Source organism: Paroedura picta, chromosome 1 (assembly GCF_049243985.1).
Source record: "Paroedura picta isolate Pp20150507F chromosome 1, Ppicta_v3.0, whole genome shotgun sequence".
NCBI classification, from domain to species: Eukaryota; Metazoa; Chordata; class Lepidosauria; order Squamata; family Gekkonidae; genus Paroedura; species Paroedura picta.
Window position 1 is genome coordinate 99,388,365 of NC_135369.1, and position 26,771 is coordinate 99,415,135.

Genomic DNA, 26,771 nt, shown 5'->3' on the forward strand with positions numbered 1-26,771 from the left:
AATTATGATATTAATTTAAACATGGATGTCAAGCAAGAATTTTAGTCAGTACATATAATCACTGCATATATGCTGGATTGTCTCCAATGAGGTTTGCTAGAAGAACAGAAATTTCTTACTTCCCCCTTCTGCTGTAGTTCACAGGTGGATCAGCAGACCCGCCTGAACAGCACGGGGGGCAATGTGATCTGGCACTGGAAGTGAGAATGGGAATAATCTGCCCAGTTCTTCCAATGTGACTCTTAAAACTGTGGCAAAAATGTATTCTTGCTGGCATGCATAATTTTTTTTTAGCAAACCTTGTGTTTTTTTTACCAGACGTAAAGATGTTGGGGATTAATCACTTACAACCCCATACCTGAGCGATAGTTTTTTTTTAATTACAAAAAAGTTACTCTTCCCCAAGTTATGCATTCATTTATTATTTAATTTTTATACCATCCCTCCCAGCAAGCAGGCTTGTGATGGTTTACTATAATAAAAACACAGTTAAAACAGTACTCCATCCTCCACCCTCTTAAGTACACTCCACTAGGCTAACTAGATTGGCATGGTGTAAAATTGGGGGGTCAAGGAGAAGAAGGAAAGCCTATATAGTTTTCAGACCTCCATGGTTACAGGGACTGCATGGCCTAATATCCATATGGGTTAGGAAGCTGCAGTGAAGGGGGTGGGGATGAAATTGCCCTTTCTGCATCTTCTGTCAGCACAGCTCCACCGATAGAAGCGAGGGCAATTTCTTCACACTCCTCCTCCCCAATGCATCCCCCCAACTCAATCATCTATTAGATCAATGCTGCAACTTTCCTGGAGTTGGAAAAGATTGCATGAGAAAAGATATGCAACCCTTATATCTGCAGCAAGTGAGACCCAACCCTGTATTTCCAGGTAAAGGGTGTTTATGTGAACTCAAAACCCTTTTCTAAGCACATGATTTATATTTTCTAATACAAATATTTATAAATATTGCTTAATACATTATTGCTTTTACAACTGCTATCTGATATCCAGTCAAGCTACAATCAATAAATTACTTCTGCTGGGACAAGTTCATATAATCTATTCCAATATTGTTATTTATTGTTGTAAGCTGCTCTGAGCAGGTTTGGAGAGGTAGTGTACACATTTTCTACACAAACCAATAAATAATTATACTGCTTTTTTCCAAGTTTGGGAAGAATTTGGTAAATCACTCTCTTTTCCACTAACATAAGCCCATCTGATATATCTCAGTGTTTCCATTTTAACTGCATAAAAAACTTTTAAACTAAATTCTGTCTGCCCTGGAGCGGTATCTAATATATCACATAAATAACTGTTGCTGCCATTAAACTGGCTAATAATGAAGCCAGGTCTATTCTTTACCCTTAAATTAGGTCACTCTGCAAAGCTTTCTTGCTTATTCTAAATGCAGTTATGTAATAAATATTATCAGTTATATCCCAGTAATATGCTCCACCAGGAATCTGAGGGTGATCATGAAGCCTTCCTTATGTATGGAGGCACAGGTCACCAAGGTAACCCAACTGGCTTTTTACCACCTTCCACAGTAATCCATGCGACAGTCATCTCCAGACGAGATTTCTGTAATTCACTCTATGCTGACCTTCCTTTTGTTGCCCGAATTGCGTATACACGTGTCCTAGAACACGTGTATTTGAGCTGTGGGGAGATTAGCCAAATTATGCAAGAGGTTAGGTAACTAGTGTTAAAGGATCGTTGCCTGTGTATATGAGGTTGATTACACCTGTAGGAACTCAAGGCATACACATTGGTAAATTACAAAACAATAAGTATAAGTTTTATTGCAAAGAAAATAACAAAAGCACAAATATATAGCTAACACACCTAACAAGCAGTTGTATAGAGAAAAGGAAGAAGGGTGGAAGAATGGAGAGTCAGCGGAAAGCAACACGAATCAGCATGGGAGGTTCCAATGGGTCCCAAGTTGGAAAGCACTCAGGGTGGCTGTCTAAAATCATAATTTATTTGGGATTTTGGGGAGGGGGCTATGTGACAAGACTCAGGTGAGCACATGATGGAATTTTCCATGGGTCAGGATGTTGGACAATGCTCTGGCCGGGTACGGAGATGGCCAGAGATGGGCTTAAACAGAGGTCTTAATGTGTCTAAGGAAGCCATCATGTCTCAATAGGTCTAGCAGCTAGGATTTGGGGAAGAGATTTCCACTGGCAGAGAGGCCAAGTGTGAACATGTTGCAAGACAAAGAGGTTTGCCTAGGAGCCTCTGGGCAAACAGGATGGAGCCAGTCCACTTGATCAGCAATTCAATGGGGGGGGGGGGTAAGATGGAGAGCAAGATTTGAGCAAGGAGGCACCTGAATTAGGCAGAGGCTGTACTTTGGAACCTAAGGCAGAGAGCAAGATTTCTAAGATGGGGTCTCGCCTGGCTTGGGAGACTTTAGCAGAGTCATGGCTTTGGCTTAAGCCTAAACTATTGAGGGATGCCATGGGTTGTAGAAGACAGTGTGCTCATCTGTGAGGCAGGGGGTCCTGCCATACTTAACACCTTGTCCATGACCTGGAAGTTACAACTGTTGCAAAATGCAGCTGCTCACGTTCTCACTGGAACCCATATCCAGCCTGTGCAGTGGCAGCTGCATTGGCTACCAATTGTATACCAGAACCTTGAACTAGTAGAATAAGTTCCTGGAAGAGCTGAGGGCCCTGCAGGGTCTTCTTAAGTTCCACAGGACCTGCAAGCTCTTCTACCAGGCATTTGGTTGAGGCCAGGCCAGGAACATCTATCCCCCTCCAGTGTCAGCCATGAGCTGGTGCTTATTTTATTAGCTCCATCAATCCATCCAGGCACACAGGTCAGCCAGATAGCTCGTCGGGGAAGTGGGGAGGGTTAGGGGTAGGGTGGTTAGAGTGGGTGGGAGGGATTTTTATTATTGTTTTAAGTTGTGTGTTGTGACATTGTAAGCTACCACAGGCAGGCTGGTTCCAGGAGTGGCAGAATATAAGCCTGATTGATCGACATTGATAATACTTTCAAACAAATACACTACATATGCTCAGGATTTGCATATGGATGCCACATTTTCAGCTGGAGGTTATTTTACTGAACTTCTGCAGTCAGCATGGATTATTTTATCGATTATTTTAAATCTTGCCTTTTTAAGATTCAGACAAACAAAGAATTAAACAGATGTTCACAAGAACACAGTCTACTCTTCTACTGTCATTGTGAACTCTGAGAATTCCCATTTAAATAGGCAAAAATAATATCCTGTCCAGCAATACTTCTGTGAACCACCATGACAAAATGTACTTTATTCTAGACAGTGAAATGTCAGCAATATCCCCCAAGACAAAAATTATATTATGAAGTGTCTGATTTGAAAGTACTGAAAAACTGTGCATCTATAGTTATAGCCCATCTTCTTTATATTTCATGCAGGGACAGGATGCTATTATTGTCAATAGGATCTCTGAATCTATAGTAGTTATCATAGCACCAGTTTGGGAAGACTTTCCACTTGGGTCAAATTTACTGTGAAAAATAATTGCTTCCAGTCTCAAAGTGCCTAAGCATTCTTAGATGTATTCCATGTTTCTACCAAATAACAACAGTTTAAAATTTTCAGAAGAAACATACGTTTATATATTTAAGCACTACTTCCAACAAGCCTTGCATGCCAAATTTGTCATTTCTTGTTTAAACTATTAACTTGTTACAAGGCTATTAGATATGATCAGACTTTAATTTAAACCAGATGAACACAGTTCAGTGAGCCACATTCCACCCCCCCCCCTTTACTGACTCTTCTCAAATTTAAGCTTGCGTGATCATCTGTTGTAGTACTTAATACCAGTTTGCTGCCCTGAGCAGTGCTATTGTGGCTGGCTTGGTAGAAGACCATTTTTAAACCTTATAGCTATCATGTGGCAAGCTGTCTGTAAGGTCTCTTTTTCCTCATATTAACTGTAGATCAAGTGATGGTAAAGTATGAGTGTTTTGTACAGCTTAAGTATGTACAAGGTACCCAGACTTTTCTCTTTAAAAGGCATGAATTAAGAAAGCATTTTCATAGAACCATAGAATCATAGAGTTGGAAGGGGCCATACAGGCCATCTAGTCCAACCCCCTGCTCAATGCAGGATCAGCCCTAAGCATCCTAAAGCATCCAAGAGAAGTGAGTATCCAACCTTTGCTTGAAGACTGCCAGTGAGGGGCAGCTCACCACCTCCTTAGGCAGCCTATTCCACTGCTGAACTACTCTGACTGTGAACATTTTTTTCTGATATCTAGCCTATATCGTTGTACTTGTAGTTTAAACCCATTACTGCATGTCCTTTCCTCTGCAGCCAAAGGAAACTGCATCCTGCCCTCCTCCAAGTGACAACCTTTCAAATACTTAAAGAGCACTATCATGTCCCCTCTCAACCTCCTTTTCTCCAGGCTGAACATTCCCAAGTCCCTCAACCTATCTTCATAGGGCTTGGTCCCTTGGCCCCAGATCATCCTCGTCACTCTCCTCTGTACCCTTTCAATTTTATCTACGTCCTTCTCGAAGTGAGGCCTCCAGAACTGCACACAGTACTCCAGGTGTGGTCTGACCAGTGCCGTATACAATGGGACTATGACATCTTGTGATTTTGATGTGATGCCCCTGTTGATACAGCCCAAAATGGCATTTGCCTTTTTTACCGCTGCATCACACTGCCTGCTCATGTTTAGCTTACAATCCACAAGTACCCCAAGGTCTCGTTCACACACAGTGTTACCTAGAAGCGTATCCCCCATCCAGTAGGCATGTTTTTCATTTTTCTGACCCAGATGCAGAACTTTACATTTATCTTTATTAAATTGCATCTTGTTCTCATTTGCCCATTTTTCCATTGTGTTCAGATCTCGTTGAACTCTGTCTCTATCTTCCGGAGTATTTGCCAGTCCTCCCAATTTGGTGTCATCTGAAAACTTAATGTGTAATCCCTCCACCCCCTCATCTAGATCATTAATAAATATGTTAAAAAGTACTGGACCGAGCACCGAGCCCTGAGGTACCCCGCTACTCACCTCCCTCCCTGATGAAACACAATTGACAACAACTCTTTGAGTGCGATTCTCTAACCAATTCCCTATCCACCTAACTATCTGAAAATCAAGATTGCAGTCCTTCAATTTATCCATCAGAACAGTGGTCCCCAACCTTTCTGTGGCTGGGGACCAGCAAGGCATCGGGCCGCGCCCGCGCGGACCGCACCCGCCCGGGCCACGGCCACACACCGGCCCGCGCCCGCGGGCCGTGCCTGTGCATCGGGCCGCACCCGCAGGCGCGGCCTGCACAGGCGCGGCCCGGCCCTGATTCCCTCTCCCCGCCCTCCCGCAGTAAGAAGCTTCCCGGGCCGCAAGCTTACGGCCTCGGAAGTTTTTTACGGCGGGGGCGGGGGCGGGGAGAGGGAGCCGCGGCCCGGCGCCATGGCCTTCGCGGCCCGGCAGCGGGCCGTGGCCCGCAGGTTGGGGACCACTGCATCAGAACATCAAAAGCTTTACTAAAATCCAAGTAAATGACATCAACTGAATTTCCACGATCCAGCAAACCTATTACTTGGTCAAAAAAGGAAACCAGGTTGGTCTGACAGGACCTGTTCGAGACAAATCCATGCTGACTTCCCTGGATCACCAAATTGTCCTCCAGATGTATGCAGATCGCTCCCTTTAATATCTGCTCCATTATCTTCCCCACAAAAGAGGTCAGACTCACTGGACTGTAGTTTCCCGGGTCATCCTTCCTCCCTTTTTTGAAGATCGGAATAACGTCTGCTCTCTTCCAGTCCTCCAGGACCTCCAGTCCTTAAAGAGGTCCCGAAGATAATGGACAAGGGTTCTGCAAGTTCTCCGGAAAGTTCTTTAAGCATTTGTAATATATGAATCCTTATCCATGGTTCCTCTATATATTTGTGAACCAGCCTGGGGGGTGGAACGTGTTCGGCTGTCCAAGTTAGAATAGGGCGAATCAGGGTGCAGCCAGCTTTGACCTGATTGGCCCTGCCCCCACAGCTCCCGCCCTCTGTCCCTGAACTCTAGCATCTTTGCTCTCAGACATGCCTCAGTGCCTGGAGCCAGCAGCAGGTAAGGGGAGAGGGCTCTTGGCAAAGGGTCGTGGTGGAGGGCCTGCTAATGAGGGCCTCCCGGTCTGCTAGGCAGGGCCTGCTAACGAGGGCCTCTTGGCCTGCTGAGCAAGGCCTGCTGAGCAAGGCCTGCTGATGAGGGCCTCCAGGCCTGCTGACTGGCTGCTAAGGAGCTCTGTCCTAGGCCTGCTAACAAGCTGGCCAGCCGCCCCACTTGATCCGGCTGTGAGCTGCGGCCCAAAGCCACCTTAAGCTGCCTAGCCAGGGTCCAGGAGAGGGGACTCTTTCAAGGCCCATTCTTAGGAACGGGCTTTGAAGCTAGTATTTTAATATTGCACGATTGAATGAGACCAGTTCACAAGATTGGTATTCTCAAAAAGGCATTACATTGCTTAGCTTTCCCATGTCTTCAGAACAGGCTGCTGAGTTCTTCTGCTCTTTGCTCAATTCCGAAACAAGCCGCATGATAGTTTCTCTGCTTGCTTTTGATTCCATCTCATGTACATTAATGGCTTCTTCAAGTGTGGTAATTTGTCCTTTTAACATAGCATTTTCTTTTTGCATGACACTGATCTGGAAGCAAAGAAATCAGAAAATGACGTCAAACCAGTTATTTTACCATTAGCATGTCCCATTAATATAACCTTCTAATATATACATTTAAATATTTGTGTATCATGTTATATTTTCTTGAATATCAATGCCAGGATCCTGTTAGAGTACAGCATTTTCGTGCCCGTGAGATTTTAACAGTAGGGTAAGCAAACACTAAATTACCTATTGGCTTAAAAAAAATGGTGTCAAGTCCACATTTCAGTTATTTTGTGACATTCACAATTAAAACTGTAACTACATGTAAATAATGTCTTGAATCCAGTGGCATCTTTAGGGCCAACAAAATTTAATTCTGGGTATTGTCATCTTCCATAGTCAACTCTTCCAAAGAGGCAAACTCAATCTTGATGAAAACTCAGTAGTTTATTGAGGAGACTACAAACGGCTATGTAAGGCTTGGTTGTCTTCAGTATGCAGATGACACCCAGCTCTTCCTCCTGATGGATGGCCACCCTGACTCTCCCCCAGAAGAATTAGCCAGCTGCCTGGAAGCAGTGACGAGATGGCTCAAGCAGAGTCGTCTTAAGCTCAGTCCTTCAAAGACAGAGGTCCTGAGGCTGGGTAGAAAAGGGCCATGTGAGGAAGCACGTCTGTCTACCCTGGATTGTGTGCAGCTCTCTACAGATCACTCCACCAGGAATCTGGGCATGATTCTGGATGCGTCCCTCACAATGGAAGCCCAGATCGCAAAGGTAGCACAGCTGGCATTTTACTACCTCTGTCAAGCCAAGCTACTAGCGCCCTACCTGGCTCCGGAACACCTAGCTACAGTGATTCATGCAATGGTCACCTCTAGATTGCACTTGTGTAACTCGCTCTATGCAGGCCTGCCTTTAGCCTTGACCTGGAAACTACAGCTGGTCCAAAATGCAGTGGCCAGGATCCTCACAACAGCACTGTGGAGGTTCCACATCCGGCCCATTCTCCACCAACTGCAGTGGTTGCCAGTTAAATTCCGGATCAGACTAAAGGTTCTGGTAATTACATTCAAGGCCATACATGGTCAGGGCCCAGTGTACCTGAGGGACTGCCTCCCTTCCTATGCCCCTCAAAGAGCTCTACGCTCCACCACCACCAACCAGCTAATGGTCCCTGGCCCTAAAGAAGCCCACCTGGGCTCAACCAGGGCCAGAGCATTCTCTGTCCTGTCCCCCACCTGATGGAATGAGCTCCCGGATGAGATCAGGGCCCTGATGGAGCTTAAACAATTCCGCAGGGCCTGCAAAAAGGAGCTCTTCCGCCAAGCATTTGGTTGAGACCAGGCATAACCAACAGCAACTGAAGGGCCCCTGCTCCCCTCCCTCCCAGAACTCCACCAGAGTGCTCTGGACCTGTTTGCACTGTTGCATTGTTTATATTGTTACAACTATCAGTTATTAGTATTATTGTTATGGTTATTTGTATGTTATGGATTGTTTCATGTATTGTTCATACATTCCATGAAAACCACCCTGAGCCTCCAGAGAGGGTGGCATTTATTTATTTATTTATTTATTTATTTATTTATTTATTTATTTATTTATTTATTCAATTTATTTCCCGCCACTCCCTAAGCAGCTCGTGGCGGGTCACGATGTCTTAAAAACCCCATTAAAACTCCCATTAAAAGACTTAAAATCCATCACAACATGGTGGCAGCAAAAAAGATCCCCTTCATACCCCCATTGCTAAGGGGGGGCAGAGAAGAAGGAGGTCAATGAGGTATAAGAAGCCCGGGGGTTATATAAACAAACAAACAAATAAATAAATATAACCTTCCTGTAGATATTCAGCAGAGTATGATATTTAATAAATGCATTATTTGATGAATAAATAAATCATACTTCCTCACAGGATCCTGACCAAAGCATAGAACAGTCTCAGGAGCTCAACACCTGCTAGCAATACGTTTCTAATTACTTCCTAGCCTATTGAGGCTGAGGTTTGGGAAGGCTTCCTTGCTGGATCAACCAGTTCACTAGGCACAAGCCTATATACCAGGCCTTCAATTCACCTCCTGGCTGCCAGTTCCTGTCAATGCTCCCAAGCCTCACTATTTAGCCCTCCAGAGGAGATCTGTCTAGGTCAAGCCCTAAGCAGCCAAGAAGTAAAGCCCCAATGGAGAGCTAGCACTCTCAAGTTCTATCTTTCTGGGTTTGTTTTATTTCCATTTTCAAGATGGCCTACTAATGTTAAGGATTTATCTTCATATTAGTGTTTTAAACTGTCTTACTTCTCTAAGCATGACATGGAATCTGTTAATTTTATTTATTTAATTTTATGATCTGCCCTCTCTGCCAAAGGATACATCTCAGCAGCCCTTAGGGTGTGTCAGACAGGAACTTGGAGAGGGAAGAAAACCAACACTTGCCTCACTGTTCCAAATGTTGTCTGGCAGTGGGCTGTCAGGACACAGGCTAAGACTGAAAAATCCAGACACACCCTTCTCGTCTGACTCTCAGTGTCTAGTAAAACACCACTACAATAGCACACAGTGAGGAAGCAAAACCATCTAGCAGAAAAGAATCTGCTTGCCTAACAAGAACCTAAAGATCTCAGACTTTGATAGCCCAGGCTAGTGTTATCTAGTCAGATCTTAGCAGTTAAGCAGAGTCAGCCTTAGTTAGTATTTGGAAGGAAATCCAGGGCCACTATGCAGAGGAAGGCAATGACAAACCACCTGTTAGCCTCAAGCCTTGAAACCTGAAGATTTGCCATAAGTCAGCTGTGACTTGATGACACTTTACACACACACAAATACTCGCACAACATGAACTTTCCTCTGCACATCCCTCCCTAGGCTTCAGACTTATTTTGGTTGCTGCACATTGTGATGTCCTAGCAACAATACATGCATATATAAATTGAGAGAATGTTTGTGTGTCCCCACTTCATATATCACAGAGAACATGTGGGTACCTCCCCTGTCTCATACATAACATGACTAGTGGGTCTCCAAATATGTCCCTAAAAGGGCCTTGCACTTGGCCAATAGTAACAGGCTAGCAGTCCCTGATCTCAAAGACATTCAGCTAGCCTGGCAGAATGAGCTCCCAGGAAACAACAATGCTGTATCAGAGTTCATTGAGTTCTGCAGGGCCTGTAAAACAGAACTCTTTCAGCAGACCTATGGATGAGGCCAATAAAACAGGCAGCATCTATAACCCACCCCCCATTTCTGGTTCTATACCCATGGACAGAGTTTTCAGAATTCCTTTTAGGATTATATAACTGATTTTAATTGTATTGTTCAATATATGTTGTTCACCATCTTGAGTCTGCTCTGGCAGAGAGGGCTGTCTATAAATTTAAATAAATAAATAAATAAATAGTGCCTGATTAGAATCAGGACCATGGTGCCTGTGGAGAAAGGGCTTCAACATCCCCTCCCATGCCATTTCCCAGGCTGAACTAGTCGCAAGGGGGCACTACTGGCTGTGTTAGGGAAACCCACAGTATCCCAGGCTATATGTGCGCTTCCCATTGTGCTGAACAGTGTATGCCATCCTTTCACTTGATCTAGCTTGATAACTTCACCAGATTCTTATGTTACACACATGGTAAATCTCATCCCATCCCATGTTTATTATTCTATAAATCAGAAACCTTTGAAAGCAGAAGTTCCCGTGCCTCTTCTTTCTCTCTTATATCAAGTGAATGACAAAGTTGTGCTATGAACTCATCATATTCATTGCTGGCCTTCGAGGCTTGGATCTTGCTTTCTTGAGACTCTTTTACATATTGTCTAATACGGCATAAAATAAACACATGACTTAAAATGAGAAACACCAGAAAGGATTTCCTCACACCTTTCATAATTATCCTAATATCTAGATTTCTCTTTCCACTTCTTTCAGTGTTATGTTATAGCATTTCCACATGCACAGTTAACATTTGCCCTTTTTGCATCTTAGCTGTTCTGCAATAATTGCACAAGAAAATGCTTTTATAATAGTTACACAATATGCTGTCGGCACATGATAGGCAAGTGGTTTGCAGAAGAGGACTCTTGCTAGTGGTTGCTGCTCTTTACTTTTTTTGAAAAATATTTTAACTATTAACAGTAATCTTTAAACACAGCATGCAGTCTATATTTAAAAACCTCCAATATATCATTTGACACCTAACGTTATGATTATTCAAATTTAATCACTCATTCCAGCTATCATCCACAATTTTATCTGACATTACTTATCTACCATTTCTGCTCTACCAAACCTTCTGCAGATACTTCTGCTGGTTTACTCAGGAGCATTAGATTACTTGGAGAAGCTTCAAATATTTAGTCAACAATATTACTGCCACAATTAGAAAAGGCAAGTTTGTCATTTTCAATGCCATAAGAGGTTCAGTGACTTTAACCTCACTTTGGATTTCCTTTAGATGCTCCGAGTGGATTCTAGCGTTTCCGCATTTGGGTTTTCCTCCCCTTATTTCTCAGACTAAAATCTGAGACATGCTTTCTGTACTGAATCCAGTGGAGGCAATCTCCTATCATGCTTTTCTCCCTTCTCCTTTTCTAAAAATGTATTTTTTGCAAAATATTCCCTGCTTGCACCTTTTTTTTCATTGTACCCTTTAATCCCATCCTTCTACCCCCTTGATCACCTCCCCATTCCCCCCAAAGTGTCCTGAACGTTTTTTTAAAAAACCCTGCATTATCCTTATCCATTGTTGTTCCTCTATATATTTCTGAAACAGCCTGGGGGGGTGGGGTGGGTCTGGCCAAGTTAGAATAGGGCCAATCAGGGTGCAGCCAGCTTTGACCTGATTGGCCCTGCCCCTGCAGCTCCCGCCCTCCATCCCTGGACTCTAGCGTCTTTGCTCTCAGATGCCTCAGTGCCTGAAGCCAGCAGCAGGTAAGGGGAGAGGCCCTGGGCAAAGGGTCGTGGTGGAGGGCTTGCTAACGAGGGCCTCTTGACCTGCTAGGCTGGGCCTGCTGACGAGGCCTCCCGGCCTGCTGACTGCCTGCTAAGGAACTCTGTCCCAGCCCTGCTAACGAGCTGCCCAGCCCCCGCCTGCCCCACTGTCGTGGTTCGGTCCTTGGTGGCTTGGGAACGGGACCGAACCCCGCCATCAGAGGCGCCCGCGATCACGGAGGTAGGGCATGGTGATCATAGGCAAGCCGGCAGCTGGGCGCCCCACCCGATCGTTGAGGTGGCGATGGCCGCTAAAGAACCTCAATGTCCCCCTCCACCCTTTGACAAGGGCCCGGAGATGGCCCTTTGTTCCAGGAAAATGGGCCATCAGGAACCCCGGAAAACCTCGCATATGTGCATGAGTCATGATTGTATCAGCATGTTCCCTCCGCAAGTACTGGGTGGGGCAATACAGCCTAAGGAGGTGGGTTTTGTATAAAAGGGAGCTTCCACCTGGAGTTCGGTGGAAGCTCTTACTCCATACCAGCGGACTCCACGTTGCTGAAATAAAGCTTGTTCCTGTTGTATCGTTCACCAGGCCTGGCGTGACGTTTTCTTCAAAGGGGCACCCTGTTTTTTCAGTTAGCAAGCGGGTTCCCGACATCGTAAGAGCTTCCCACCGAACTCCAGGGTCGGCATCGCATCCGAGCGCTTATCGGGACGGATCCAGAGATGGCGTTTTCAAGCAACGGGGCGGTCTCGACCCCCACGAACCCCGGGAACATGAGTTTAATGTCCCCGGGAGATTTCCTCCGAAAATCGGGGGGCCAGGAGCAGCTGTCCGGGACCCCGAGACCCTCGGCAGCGGCGGCCAAGGGAAGGCGCCGGGCCATGGGTTTCCCAAGCACGGCGGGGAGCGCGCCGAGGTCTGGGGGGTTGGCCCCAACCTGGGACACCCAGCTGAGGCAGGCGCTTCGCCCGGTAGGACCTGAGGAATCCCTAGAGGACCTGCGGCGGGCCATGGCGGACTTGGCCAGGCGCTTGCAGGCAGCTGAAGCCCGTGAGCAAGCTCGGGCCGGGCCCGGGGGGACTGGTAATACAACGGCGGAGGGGATCGCGTCGAGTGAGGACGTCTCCAGCGACGAGGACGAGCCCGGTACTGGTGAGCGGGCCCCGGACCCCGACCCGGAGCAGTTTTCAGTCCCGAGTAGGCGAGACGGCCAGCGGAGAGGCGAGATAGCAGAGGATCTCGGGGGAGCGGGTGAGCCGACGGGGCGGCGAGAGCCGGACCAACGCAGGAGCGACGTGCAAGGCAGGGAGCGGCACGGCGTCGTTGGGCAAGTTGGTAGCCGGTGGAGCGGAGCAGGACGAGACGGCGGACGCCGAGAATCCCGGATCCGGAGGGGGTCGGACTACTCTCCAAAACGTTCCCCCCCAGAGCTTAAGGCGCGTTTCGACGGGACGCCGGACGACCTCCCGCAGTTCCTCCTCCACGCGCTGACGCATGCCCGGAGGTATGGAGACCGGTATGAGGACTCCGAGGACTTGGTCTGGGGGGTGGCCTCGTGTCTCCAGGGCAAGGCGGGTCAGTGGTACCTAGGGTTGGCCGAGCGCGGCGACCCGGCAACTCGGGACCTGCAGGACTTCGTGGTCGCGCTCCGCCGACGATTCCAGGACCCCCAGGCTGAGGACAAGGCAAAGAGTCGGATCAAGGGACTTCGACAGGGTACTAGGGGGGTTATGGACTATATAGACATTTTCCGGAGGGAAGCAGGCAAGGTGTTCTCCTGGAACGAGGAGACCCAAATCGAGTACTTCCGGGAGGGCCTTAACCCGAAGCTCAGGGAATGGGCCGTGATCAAGGGGACGGAAGAAGATCTGTCTACACTGGAGGGGTGGTGTTTTGTGGTCGCCAAGCTGGAAGCCAGCCTGGGTTGGGCCGCCGCACCCCCCCCGGGAGGCCAAAGGCGGGTCAGCCGAGGCGCCGAGACCGGGCCCCGACAACTCTCGCCCCAAACGACCCCCGAACCCCGAGCGGGAAAGGAGACGCCGGGAAGGTCTGTGCCTGAAATGCGGGGGGTCAGGACATTTCGCAGCAGCGTGCCAACGGCAAGGGGGGGAGGACCGCGGGCTCTCCCAGGGGGGAGGTGCGACACGCCCCCAGCAGGCACGCCGGGCGGAGGACCTCCGCAACGAACCGGGAAGCGCCCAGGCGACGGGAAACGGCCAGGACCTGCTGTAGACGGCGCCGGGCAGCAGGTCCCGCGGTGCGAGGGAAAACCCCTGCAGCATGAGGCGCGACCTCCGAACGTGGTAATTTTAGAGCTCCGGAACCCGGAGAACGGACTAAGTTGGGTGGGGGAGGCTCTTTTGGACTCTGGATGCGACCACAGCATGGTCCACCCCCAGATAGCCCGGGCTTTGGGGCTACCGAAGCGCATTCGGAAGGTTCCCCTGGTTTTCGTCCAGATGGACGGCAGCCCGATTCAGGGGGGACCTTTCGGGGAGGAGGTGGGTCCTATCGCCATCCACATAGGGGACCACCAAGAGCTGCGGTGGCTGATCCAGGTCCCCGTAGCGGGATATCGGGCGGTGTTGGGCCTGGATTGGCTGAAGGAACACAACCCCGTGGTGGACTGGCGGGCGGGGACCCTGAAGTTCGACTTGACGGTGGGTGCACGGCATCGGGTCCCCCACGAGAATTCCAGCCACAAGAGGACGGCGGCGCGTCCCAGGGGAGCGGCGGCGGCGCAGCAGGAGAAACCAGAGCCCGAGGTCCCGCCAGAGTACCGAGACCTCGCAGCCGTTTTCAGCGAGCGGGAAGCGGACGAGCTACCCCCACACCGCCGCACGGACTGCGCTATCAACATCCCAGAGGGGGCGGTACTACCCAAAGGGCGCATCTACAAGATGAGTGAGGGTGAGCTCAAGGACCTCCGGGAGTTTTTGGGTAAAAATCTGGCCCGAGGTTTCATCCGGCCCGCTTCCAGTCCCATGGGAGCTCCAGTCTTGTTCGTCCGGAAAAAGGATGGGTCCCGACGGCTGTGCCAGGACTACCGGGGCCTCAACGCCATCGCAGCGGGGAACGCTTACCCCCTCCCGCTGATCCCGGATTTGCTGGCCCGGCTGGGCAAAGGGACTCTGTTCACTAAGCTGGACCTAAGGGAGGCGTACTACCGGGTACGCATCCGGGAGGGGGATGAGTGGAAAACAGCGTTTAACTGTCAATTGGGACAATTCGAATTTAAAGTGATGCCGTTCGGTTTAAGCGGGGCACCTGGGGTTTTCATGAGTCTAATTAATGAGGTGTTGCAGGACCTTCTGTTTCAGGGGGTGGTGGTTTATTTGGATGACGTCCTGATCTACAGCCAAGATCCCCAAGAGCACGTGACCCTGGTGAGGGAGGTGTTAAAGCGCCTGCTGGCAAACCACCTATACGTGAAGCTGGCTAAGTGCGAATTCCACCGTCCCTCCCTGGACTATTTGGGCTACCGCATCTCAGCCCAGGGCATAGCTATGGACCCCGAGAAGGTGCAGGCGGTGCTGGCCTGGGAAAGGCCCCGCACCCGGAAACAGCTACAAAGCTTCCTGGGGTTTGCTAACTTTTTTAGAGGCTTCATCCCCAGATACTCCTCCGTAGTGGCTCCCCTCACGGACTTGTTAGGTACCAAGGGGAGAGGTCCTCGCGCCACGCGGCCCAGCGCAGCGCTCGGCTGGAATGAGAAATCGGAGGCAGCGTTCCTGGCCCTCAAGCAAGCTTTCGCGTCTGAGCCCACGCTACTGCACGTCGACCCAACCCAGCCGATGGTGGTACAAGTCGACGCCAGCGACGCAGCAGCCGGGGCGGTTCTCCTGCAGCGAGACAAGGCGGGACAGCTGAGGCCGGCGGCCTACCTCTCACGAAAATTCGCCAAAACGGAGCGGAACTGGTCTACCTGGGAGAAGGAGGCGTTTGCGATTAAGTTCGCCCTCACCGAATGGCGGCATTGGCTGGAGGAAACAGAGGAGCCGTTCGAGGTCTGGACAGATCACAAGAATCTGGAGGCGCTCCGGCAACCGCGATCCCTGAACGCCAAGCAGATGAGGTGGGCGGAGTTCTTTTCGCGGTACAATTTCAAGCTTGGTCACATCCCCGGCAAAGAGAATTTCCTCGCGGACGCCCTCTCCCGTCTGCCGCATTATGGGGAGGGGTACGCTCCCTGCACCAGGTCCGTGTTTGGTGAGGAGCAGCTGGGACGGGGGGTCGTCACTAGGCGTCGGGCCAGGGAGGAATGGGAGCCCGACCCGGCGACCGCCCCGCTCCGAGACCGCCTAGTGGCAGCCTACGGGACAGACGAGGAGCTGGCTGAGCTCCGGGACTCTTTGATTTTGGACTCCGGTCTCTGGCGGAGGGGGGAGGCTGTCTACGTCCCGGAAGGGCTACGACGGGAAGCCCTCAGCCTCTGCCACGATGCTAAGACCGCCGGGCACTTCGGTTTCGTAAAATCCTGGAAGTTGGCCCGGCGGCGGTTTTGGTGGCCCAGTCTGCGGCGGGACACAAAAGCTTACGTCAGTGGTTGTCCTGTCTGCCTGACCTGCAAGCCGGGGGTTGGCAAGCCGAAAGGTCTGCTACACCCGCTCGAGGTCCCGACCCGGCCGTGGTCAGTGATCTCCATGGACTTTATAACAGACTTGCCTCCCAGCAAGGGGAAAACGGTGATCTGGGTGGTGGTAGATCTATTTTCCAAACAGGCCCATTTCATTCCTTGCGCCAGTGTCCCCAGTGCTTCACAGTTGGCTCGGATGTTCCTGGATCACGTGTTCCGACTGCACGGGCTGCCGGACAAGGTGATTTCCGATCGGGGCTCACAATTCGTGTCCCGGTTTTGGCAAGCTTTCCTGCGCCTGTTAGACATCGAGCAAGGGCTGAGCTCCGCTTACCACCCCCAGACGGACGGGCAGACCGAGCGGGTTAATCAAGTACTGGAGCAGTACTTGCGGTGTTTCGGTTCCTATCATCAAGACACCTGGGTGCCCCTGCTCCCCCTGGCCGAGTTCGCGTACAACAACGCAGACCACAGCAGCACGGAGATGTCGCCTTTTGCCGTCGTCTACGGGACAGACCTGAGACACTTCCCGGAGCTTGGAGAGGTCCCCGCCCGGGAATCGGCCGACCTTCGCGAGTGGGGGAAGCGTGCCGGGAGCTGCTGGAAGTCGCTGCAGGAGCAGCTCCACAAAGTCAAGGCAGCGCAGAAAGAGGACGCCGACCGGAAGAGACGACCAGCTGAGGAGATCCGACCGGGGGATCGAGTTTACCTTTCCACCCGGAACCTACGGTTGAATTTGCCCAGCAAGAAGCTAGGCCCTCGGTTTTTGGGGCCTTTCGAGGTCTTGGCCCCGATCAACGAAGTTTCGGTCAAGCTCAAGCTCCCCAAGAACCTCCGGCACATCCATCCCGTCTTTCACGTGAGCCTTCTAAAAAAAACTCCGGACGGTGACGTTTGGCACCCCGTGTTTTCCCCGCCAGCGCCCGAGGTCCTGCCGGGGGGGGAGCACCACGAGGTGGCGGATATCCTGGACTCTAGACTCCACAGGGGGAAGTTGCAGTACCTCGTGGAATGGAAGGACTTCGCTTTGGGGGACCGGGAATGGGTCTGGGCAGCGGACGTCCTTGCGCCCCGACTCACTGAACGTTTCCACAAGCGGTATCCTGGCCGTCCCGGGGGGTTGGAGAATGGACCTTTGGGGGGGCAGAATGTCGTGGTTCGGTCCTTGGTGGCTTGGGAACGGGACCGAACCCCGCCATCAGAGGCGCCCGCGATCACGGAGGTAGGGCATGGTGATCATAGGCAAGCCGGCAGCTGGGCGCCCCACCCGATCGTTGAGGTGGCGATGGCCGCTAAAGAACCTCAATGTCCCCCTCCACCCTTTGACAAGGGCCCGGAGATGGCCCTTTGTTCCAGGAAAATGGGCCATCAGGAACCCCGGAAAACCTCGCATATGTGCATGAGTCATGATTGTATCAGCATGTTCCCTCCGCAAGTACTGGGTGGGGCAATACAGCCTAAGGAGGTGGGTTTTGTATAAAAGGGAGCTTCCACCTGGAGTTCGGTGGAAGCTCTTACTCCATACCAGCGGACTCCACGTTGCTGAAATAAAGCTTGTTCCTGTTGTATCGTTCACCAGGCCTGGCGTGACGTTTTCTTCAAAGGGGCACCCTGTTTTTTCAGTTAGCAAGCGGGTTCCCGACACCCACTTGATCTGGCCGTGAGCTGCGTCCCAAAGCCACCTTAAGCTGTCTGGCCGGGGGCCAGGGGAGGGGGTGCTTTCAAGACCCATTCTTACGAACAGGCTTTGAAGTTAGTAACATTATAAAGCTACAAGACTGCTTTAAAAAAACAACTTAGAAACAGTGTTGTTACATGATCGGTCTTTTTTTTTTTAAGGCAGATTTTTTTGAAGGGAGGGAGGGAGGGGGAGGGAGGATAGTGACATTCCTAAACAACTCAAAAGTGTGAGGAAAAACCCAATTGCATGCATTTCCGCATTGGACAGCCCCGAATTAGACCCTGTTAGACCCCACTTGAAAAGATGAAATCTGGTTTTCTGGGGATTCCTTTGCTATGGGGCAAGTGAGAGGGCAATTCAGGATTGCGGCCAAAGAAGCAAATTTTAGTGCAGAAATAGACAAAAACATGCAAAAAAAAAAGGGCATCACTAGTGCAGAAACAGTCAGTGTTTTATGGACAGTGGGGGAATACACAAGGCCCAAACAACTTTTAATGCTCCCACCCAAACTAAAACAAAATTAAGTCATATTTCCAACATAGGAAACTACTACTACTACTACTAATAATAATAATAATAATAATATAAGTGCAAGGATGGATATAAGTGCAGCTCTCTGCCCAAAACACACTGAAAGTGTAGGCTCCCAATGCTGCTCCAGCAACCGTAATTCACAGTGCACTTACCAAAGCTGTTTCTAAGACATTTTCAGATATAAAGTATATCACCCTTTCTTTAAAAACCATGAGAGGCAATTTGTAGAAGATGGAATAGGATCTGGGAGACCCAGGTTCATATCCCTACTCTGCCCTGAATCTAACTTGGTGTCCTTGAACTTGTCCAGAGGTGGCTAAACTGTGGCTCTCCCGATGTCCATGGACTACAATTACCAGGAGCCCCTGCCAGCATGCTAGTCACTCCTTCTCTATCTAGCCTACTTGACAGGATTGTTAGGGTAGTTCAATGTAGGATGGGAGGCAACTATATGCCACCCTGAGCTCTTTGGGTGAAATGTCCCAAAAATGTATAAAATAAATACATTGTTGGAGAAAGACAACTGACTTTTAAAAACTCTGAAATCTACTGAATGGAAAGGTCAAAGTGCTGGATTGTGAAACTCAGCTTTGGACTTAATTTATTTAGCTGGACTCCAATCCTGTGTTGCCCTGACTGCTTCAAATAAGTTGCCACCTAAGGGCTCCGGGGATCTCCTTTATTTTCTAAAAGCCACTTCTTCATTTCTGCTGTGTGGCTCCATTGGACCTGAGTTGGGTCCAGGGAAACCAGACCTGACTCTTTAAAAAATCTTGAACATGTAGTTTACCCCTAATGCTAGCAACAAAATGTAGTGTAAAAATACAAGATAATAACTCCCTGAAAACTCAACAAAACATTATTCTGCCTAATCTCTCACACATCTTCCAAATTGACTCCAGAGAAAAAGCCTGTAGAAGATGTTCAGTGTTCAAACATTTTCCTAAGAGAATTATTTTCACTGATGATGACAAAATCCTAGGCCTCAGCATTTACTATGGCTAACACTTCTTACTTGGTGTTGTTCTAGGAATTTTATTTCAAATCATATTATCTCGTGACCCTACCTGGTTTGCTCTTCTTGCTCAAAGATTGCCTTCTTCAGTTCCAAGTTCTCCTGCAGCATGGCCTCTCCTTTTAGATCTGCTTGCTTTTTAGAAATAGCAATTGCACCCAATTCCTTCTCAAATTCTTGGATTCTACTTTGCATAGAGTAAAGCAAAGAAGATTGCCTAGCTTCATTTTCCTTGTAGCTCTCCATTTCAGCCTTCAGTTCCTGGATATATATCTCCTTAGAGACTGTTTTGGATTTAAGATCTAGAAGCTAAAAACAAAGACAGATCAAGAAATAAAGGAGGGGGCAATCTAGCGAAAGGTTTGAGACTGTATATTTTAACCATTTTCAAGAAAGAGTTCACTATACATTAGCAGAGCTATGGTACATGTTTTGCATATAAATATAACATCCAATCTTTAGTAACTATAAATAAAAGATCTTAAAGGTTTAGGGGAATTGCTGCTAGATAAGCACAGCTGCTAAGATGGACTAATGATCTAAGGGCCAAGGTACAAGTGATGCCCAATACATGCTGGGTCCATAGAATGTGACCGAACTTGCAGATAGATGTACATCAGGGAACTCACTTAAAATGCACTCCTTTGCGCTGGGCTACAGGGGAATGTTGTGAGGGTAGAAGGAGTGACCAGCGTCCAAAGCACACTGCTTTAATAGTGTAAAGGGGGGGGGGGGCTTTTCACTCTTTTTCTCTGGCTTCACATGCTGGCAAAGCTGGAGTGAGAGGGGAAAGGAAGCTCCTTTTCTCCCTCTCCCACAGTTCTAAACAAATGAATGCTTTTTAAGATGAACTCCCTATATGTACATCTGCTTGTCTTGTCATGCACCTATGACCTATGTTGGGTGTATGGTGCAATTATGCTCTAAGTACAAGGTGGCTCCTGATATCCCATAGACTCTGACTAGTACCTTAACTCTAGGTCTGAGGTAGAGACATTAGTTCCCTTGAGGCATTTTTTAAAAGGTCTGTTGAGTGGGGTGGGGGAGAGTTTTCACCGTCAGGGGTTGGTTTTATACTGGGAGTTTTACGATTGTTGTACATTGATTTTACTGTTGGGGGAGTATTGTTTCACGACACGAGCCACTGAAATATAAATAAGCAACATATTATCTGTATGATTCCTCAAGGCAGTTAAATAACAAGCCCTCATTATTATAGTAACTAGGTTAGTTTGAATGGCTTTATAAAGAATGGTGCTGCTATTTCTAGGGAAATTAAACAGCATGAAAACCAGTTACTAGAACAACCCCGCCCCCCAAAAAAAACCCCTAATAAATGAAATAACACCTGGCCAGATACCAATAAGCATAATTAAGTTTTATTAATCTGAACTATAGGTAAGTTACAGTTTTTACTCAAAAGGACTAGACTGGGGCTATTATCAATAAATTGTACAAAAAGCAAATAGGCTCATATAAGCACAAATCAAAACAAGGTATTTCTCATTACAAAAAGGATCTCATTGTGACACATAACCAGTTAAAATTTTATCAGTACAATAAATAATATATAAATACCTCTATAGAATTAATGGGGGGGGGGGAAACAGGAGCTAGAAAAGCTTCAGCTATTATAACAAATGTTTGCCTTATGCTGAGTTATTACTTTGTTCACTATAAAATTTTATTTACATGCTAATAAAGTACAATTTTTAAAAAGTGACTTTTAATCCAAATCTTAATTAAACAGATGAAAAATCTGACAACAAATATGTTTATGACCCATAATGATTTATGTAGTGAATCAGGAGATATATCAAATTTTAAAAATAAAAGACCTGTGCACATTATAAAACAACGTAAAAGAAACCAGCACTTTAGCATATCTAACCTTTCTATAAAGTTTGTGCATGCTTTCCTATCTGAGCTATTTGTTTATAAACAGTGAAAATGTACACAGATCAAAAAGGCTTGTAGACACTTTACTTAACCCTGGGGCCCCAACCTTGTAAAATCTATGGGGACTTTGAGAATGTTGAGAACATGTAATGGGTGCCACAATAAAATGGCTACCATGGAAGGGAGGTAGGACTAATTACATGATGTTGGGAGGCCCCCCCAAAATGTTAGTAAGTTCCAAGCCAAGCATGGTTTTACAATGGAAGCAGCTGTTTCCAAATGTGTGCTCCCTGTTCAATATAGGAAAGCCAAGTTTGACTCTTTGATCTGAGATACAAATTCTCTAAGGAAAAGTAAATTGAGGTTGGTGCCACAGTGCTGACTTAAAGCTGCATTTGTGATCCACCAATCACTAATTTATAAGTTTAGCAATTGAGTGTTTTACTTAAGCAACTAAATTCCAATACTTGTTCATCATGGAATACATTAAAGAAGAAAACTTGCCAATAACCCAATCCAAAACAAATGTTCTTAGAAGAGCAAGTCCACATTTAGGAGTAAGAGCCAGTCCAAGTTTACCATGCAAAATTAACTTGAAACACATTCTACTGTCTTCACAGCCTTAAAGATCAGACACTTTTTTTAAAAGGAAGCTAGAAGTTTCAAGGAGTTGAATTATGAACTAGTACCAATTATATATATGAGGGTAGGTCAAAAAGTCTTGTTACAAATGAATAAAAATGTTTATTAAACAAAAACATAAACATGTGATGCTATATTAAAAATATCAAAATGAGAATTGTTTCTTGACATATCCTCCATCTAGGTCTATACACTTGTGAAGGAGGTGTTTCCATCCCTGTTTCTTTCCCTGTTTTCTCCTTTCTCAGGGCGGCCTCCGCTCGGCCCTACTAGAGGTGTCAAAGAAACATTGTTGCTCTAATCACTGCCTTCCTCCACCACCACCCTTGCTCTGATCACTACTTTCCTCTTCCCGTCTCCAGGCGGTGGAATCCGGTGCTCCCCTTTGACTTGTAAAAAGCAGCAGCCATGCTGGCTCCAACACCATCACACCCTACTGACTTCAAACTCTCTGGAAAAGGTTGCTTCGGGCTCTCCTGTTAAGGGGGTGGGGAAGGGGTTTACTCCTGTGCTTATAAAACCTGGGTCTGATCTGAGAGCAGTGTTGCAGTCAATTTTCCTGTATACGCATTGCCTTGGCTTTAGTGACTGTCTATGCGTCCCATCTTCAATAAAACCAACTTTCTGGTGAATTGCCAAGTGTCAGTAGTCTCTGGATTTGGAATATCAAGCAGGGGCCCATGACTGCACTTCCCAGTTGGGGTTCATGACACCTAGCCACTGTAATCCATATAACAGTCACCTCTAAGCTAGACTTATGCAACTCGCTCTATGCAGGCCTACACTTATCCTTGCCCCAGAAACAGATGTCAAGATTTTAATGTGCTGAGATTTTAATATAGTGAGTTTTTTATAAGTCTAATGTTTTAATGCTTATTTTTATTGTTGTATTATATGCAACATAGAATCATAGAATCATAGAACATTTTTCTGTTGTGTTCAGATCTCGTTGAACTCTGTCTCTATCTTCTGGAGTATTTGCCAGTCCTCCCAATTTGGTGTCATCTACAAACTTGATGAGTAGTCCCTCCACCCCATGTGGGAGACAGGGGGCGCTGTTCAAAACCTTCCCCCCGCGCGGTTCCTGCCGGCATCGTTTCCTGGACGCGAGCATGTTGCTGGGTGCACGTTCGGTGCACAGTGGCGCCTTCCTTCCCCACCCCCGTTTCTCTTTCGGTTTCCCTGGCGGGCTCCTCCGGTTGCCCCCTTTCCGTCCATCGCAGTCGGCGTGAGGCTGCAAAGAGGGCGTGGCAAGATGTCAGGTGTGGGGCCAGGGCCCGTGACTCAGGGGCTGAAGGAGGCGCTGGTGGAGAACTGAGCTGCTCAGGATCCTGTGCCTGGTGTAGGGGGTGCATGCCACCGCTGAGGAACAGGTGAAGGTGCTGGAGGTGACCAAGGGTGAGTGGGGGAGCTACTGTGAGGTGGCCTCCTGCATTTCAGATCTCTTGGGATGGAGCAGGAGCCAGGTGGTAGTTAATCTCCCCCACCCAGCCCCTTCGCAGCAACCGGAATGGAGATCTAAGGAGCAGGATTAAGGGAGGAAAACTCATGCCTTAGCTCAGTCATTGCTGGCTCAGTATTCCTTTTCGGAGGTTCGGGGTGGCTTCCGCCCCCGCTGATGACCCCCAGGCTCGCTTTCCTCTCCTGGTCGCGTTGAGTGAGGGCGGAGGGAAGGATTGCGCCAGCCAAAGCAAGGCAAGGCTTGGCCCATGCCCTGTCCACAGCGGTGCAGCCCGGCCAGCCACATGGGGCCCCGAGTTTACGCCGCCGCCAATGAGTGCAGCCCGGCCCCATGGCTCCACCCAGCCACCCCACGACAACAAGGACAGGACTCATGTGCTGCCTCCGCCTCCTTCTCTTCCTCGTCATCCTCATCCTGGTTGCCTGGCAGGCAGGTCAGCACACCCCAGCCTCTGCGGCTGCCAGCCCTTGGAGGGGGCTGCTCCTGCCAGGGCCCCAGGACCCGCCCCTTGGCAGTGCACCTGGCTGGAGCCCCTCCGCCACTGCTTGGGAACTGTTAGGTTCAATTTATTAACCTGCACTGATATGACTGCTTCCAGTCTGCCATGGTCTTACAGAGATTGGTAAAGAATCTGCATGACTTGTTTACATTCAGCAGCAGTCAGAGAACGAGTTGTATTAAGTAGCATAGAATAGCATTACTGAGAGTTTTGTAAGCAAGAATGGTCACTGAAGGCTAGTGGTCTGTGAACATGGAGACTGTTTTAATCTTTTGAGTTGACCAAACTCATAGGTTTGCTGTTGTCTCCAACTCCAGGGGGCTCACGGCTTGTCTGTGGTAAGTACACTTGGGATCCTTGTCCACACTATTCACTGAAATAATGTAAGAAGCATACCAGAGAGTAAATCAGTCCATGACTCAAGGTGCCTTTCTCTGGTCACTAAAATGTGTGATCTTCCATTCATTACTTAAAACTATAGAAAAGTGATGGAGCTAAGTATTGCCCGATCTCAAAGATGCTCTTTCCGGGCAAGATGATGAGAGAGGTTAAAGAACAATTCCAGTAGTCCATTAATCTTTAAATGTGAGGTTTTTATTTCTTATTGCTGTAAGGCCATTGTATTTTTAAAACATCAGCATTAATCTCACACTGTGCAATAGTGTGAGATTAATGCTGAATTAATCAACCACTTGATTTTTTTAAGGGATTTTAACTCCCCCCTCCCGGTCAATGGTGTCCCACTTTACCAATGTTAAAATCTGGTAATCTTAATATTGAGGGAACTATCTGATAATGAAACCATTGAACTAACCACTGAATTTCAGATATATAGTAAACCAGTGAGAGATTTGGAATTGAACGACCATTCAAGTTCCATTTTTATTGTGAAACAAGAACATAAGAACAGCCCTGGTGGATCAGATCACTGGTCCATCTAGTCTAGTATCCTGTCTAACCCAGTGACCACCCAGTTTTTCTGAAGAGCCAATCACAGGGCAGGGGGCTGATGCCTTCCCCTGATGTTGCCTCCTGGCACTGGGATTCAGAGGTTGATCTGCCTCTGAATGAGAGGTTTCTCTTATACGATTCTATTCAGGCTAAATCTCTAGATTTACTCTTAATTAAATGTATTGGATACTCTGATAAGTATAAGGTACAGTTCTTTCTCTCCAATCAGGATCCAGATACTATTGATAAAGTGGCTAAATTCTTACAAATGGCAATTAAGCTGCGTGAACTTAAGAACTAATTGTATTCTCTTTGTCTACTTCCTCTCTTCACCCCATGCATAATTTTATAAACCTCTAAGATAAGAAGTAAGTGGTTCACTGAAGTTTCAGTGATTCACTCGTCTTTTTAGTTGATACTTTATTTCTTGCTTTTTAATTTACTGTAAACAAGTTTTTCTCTTTAATCTTTTTTATTCTTGATGACTCATAAAGAATGATACTTCTAATATAAATTTTACTAGTTTCCCAGATGATGATATCTGTACTAATGTTTCGATTCAAGTTTACACATTCAGTTAAATGTGTTTGAGTTTCCTTTCAAAGTCTAGGTTCATAAATAGATTGTCATCAAAAAGCCAAACCTTTTTTGTCATATATACTGGGGGTGACCTGAAAGGTGAACTGCGCCTATACTAGTCAAAATTGGTTTTGAAGCAAGAAACATATTGAATCTTGAGTAAGAGTTATGAGCACTTGGGGGGGGGGAGTAAAATCCTCACCCCTGGGATTAAAGTGATGTCATATTCTTACAACTGCTATATAATTAATGCTTGTTTAAACAAAGTCAATTTAAACAAGAATAAATTTGTAGAGTCCTAGCATCCTTTCTAAACAAGGTCAGTTTCCCCCCTATATTAATATTGGTGGCATCATTTCCTTTATCAAACGTGATACTACAGTGATTCATGTGATGGTCACCTCCAGGCTAGATTACTATAACTCTCCCTACATGGGTCTTCCCTTGGCCTGGATCCAGAAAATACAGCTAGTGTAAAATGCAGCCGCCTAAATTCTCACAAGGACCCCACAGAGGGCTCATATTTGGTCTGTCCTCCAGCAATTGCCAGTTGAATTACAGATCAGGTTCATGGTGCTGGTTCTAATCTTTAAAACCTTATGCAGTCCAGGTCCTGCATATCTGAGGGACTGCCTCTCTGAGTATGTGCCTCAAAGAGCACTGCACCCTACTGGTGGTCCCTGGCCTCAAAGAAGTATAATTGGCCTCAACCAGAGCCATGGTTCTTCTCAGCCCTGGCATTAGCCTGGTGGAATGAACTGTGAACAGAGGCCCAGGCCCTATCGAAACTATCGAAGTTCCAAAAAGCCTGTAAAACAGTTCTCTTCCACCAGGCCAAGTTGAGGCCAAAGTAACCATATAGTAATACCAAGATGGGCCTCCCTCCTCTCCTGTCTGCTTCCCCACCATTGGAATCTGTATAAGTCCCTACCCGTGGAAATTGCCAGAGCACTTTATTTTATTTTAAATTGATAATGACAATTAAATTTTAACAGTTTAATTATTCTAATTATGGTTTTACAGATTTTTATGTGTTGTCAACCATCTCAAGACTGTTTGCAGAGAGGGACAGTCTACAAATCAAATAAATTAATTCAATAAAAATAAAGTCTCCAGTATTATATCACCTGAAGACAACTCATTTAGATAATTTTCTAATAGATTATAAAAGTTACTTTTATAAATATTTTAAGTGCAAATATTTATTAAAGTGAATGGTTTATCTTTCCAGTTACCTTTCAAGTATAAACATCTATCTTCTATATCAGAAGCACGCTCTAAAATTTGGATATATGGGTTTTTTATTTATATTACAAAGTGCTATAATATCATAACTAGGCTTGTGCACCAGGGGCCCGACTAATTTGGCTTT

The 26,771-nt window shown here is 47.2% G+C and overlaps 1 protein-coding gene across 4 annotated transcripts in view; it reads right to left on the reverse strand.

Moving 5' to 3' along the window:
* Positions 1-26,771, reverse strand: part of CCDC170 (coiled-coil domain containing 170) — a 92,334-nt gene that overhangs the window by 43,603 nt on the left and 21,960 nt on the right. For all 4 annotated transcript variants that reach the window (XM_077349553.1, XM_077349563.1, XM_077349571.1 and 1 more), the window contains 3 exons: positions 19,420-19,676; positions 10,299-10,437; positions 6,486-6,671 (listed from right to left, as the gene is read on the reverse strand). In XM_077349553.1, the coding sequence (XP_077205668.1) occupies positions 6,486-6,671; positions 10,299-10,437; positions 19,420-19,676 (582 nt within the window). The remainder of the gene's footprint in view (positions 1-6,485; positions 6,672-10,298; positions 10,438-19,419; positions 19,677-26,771) is intronic.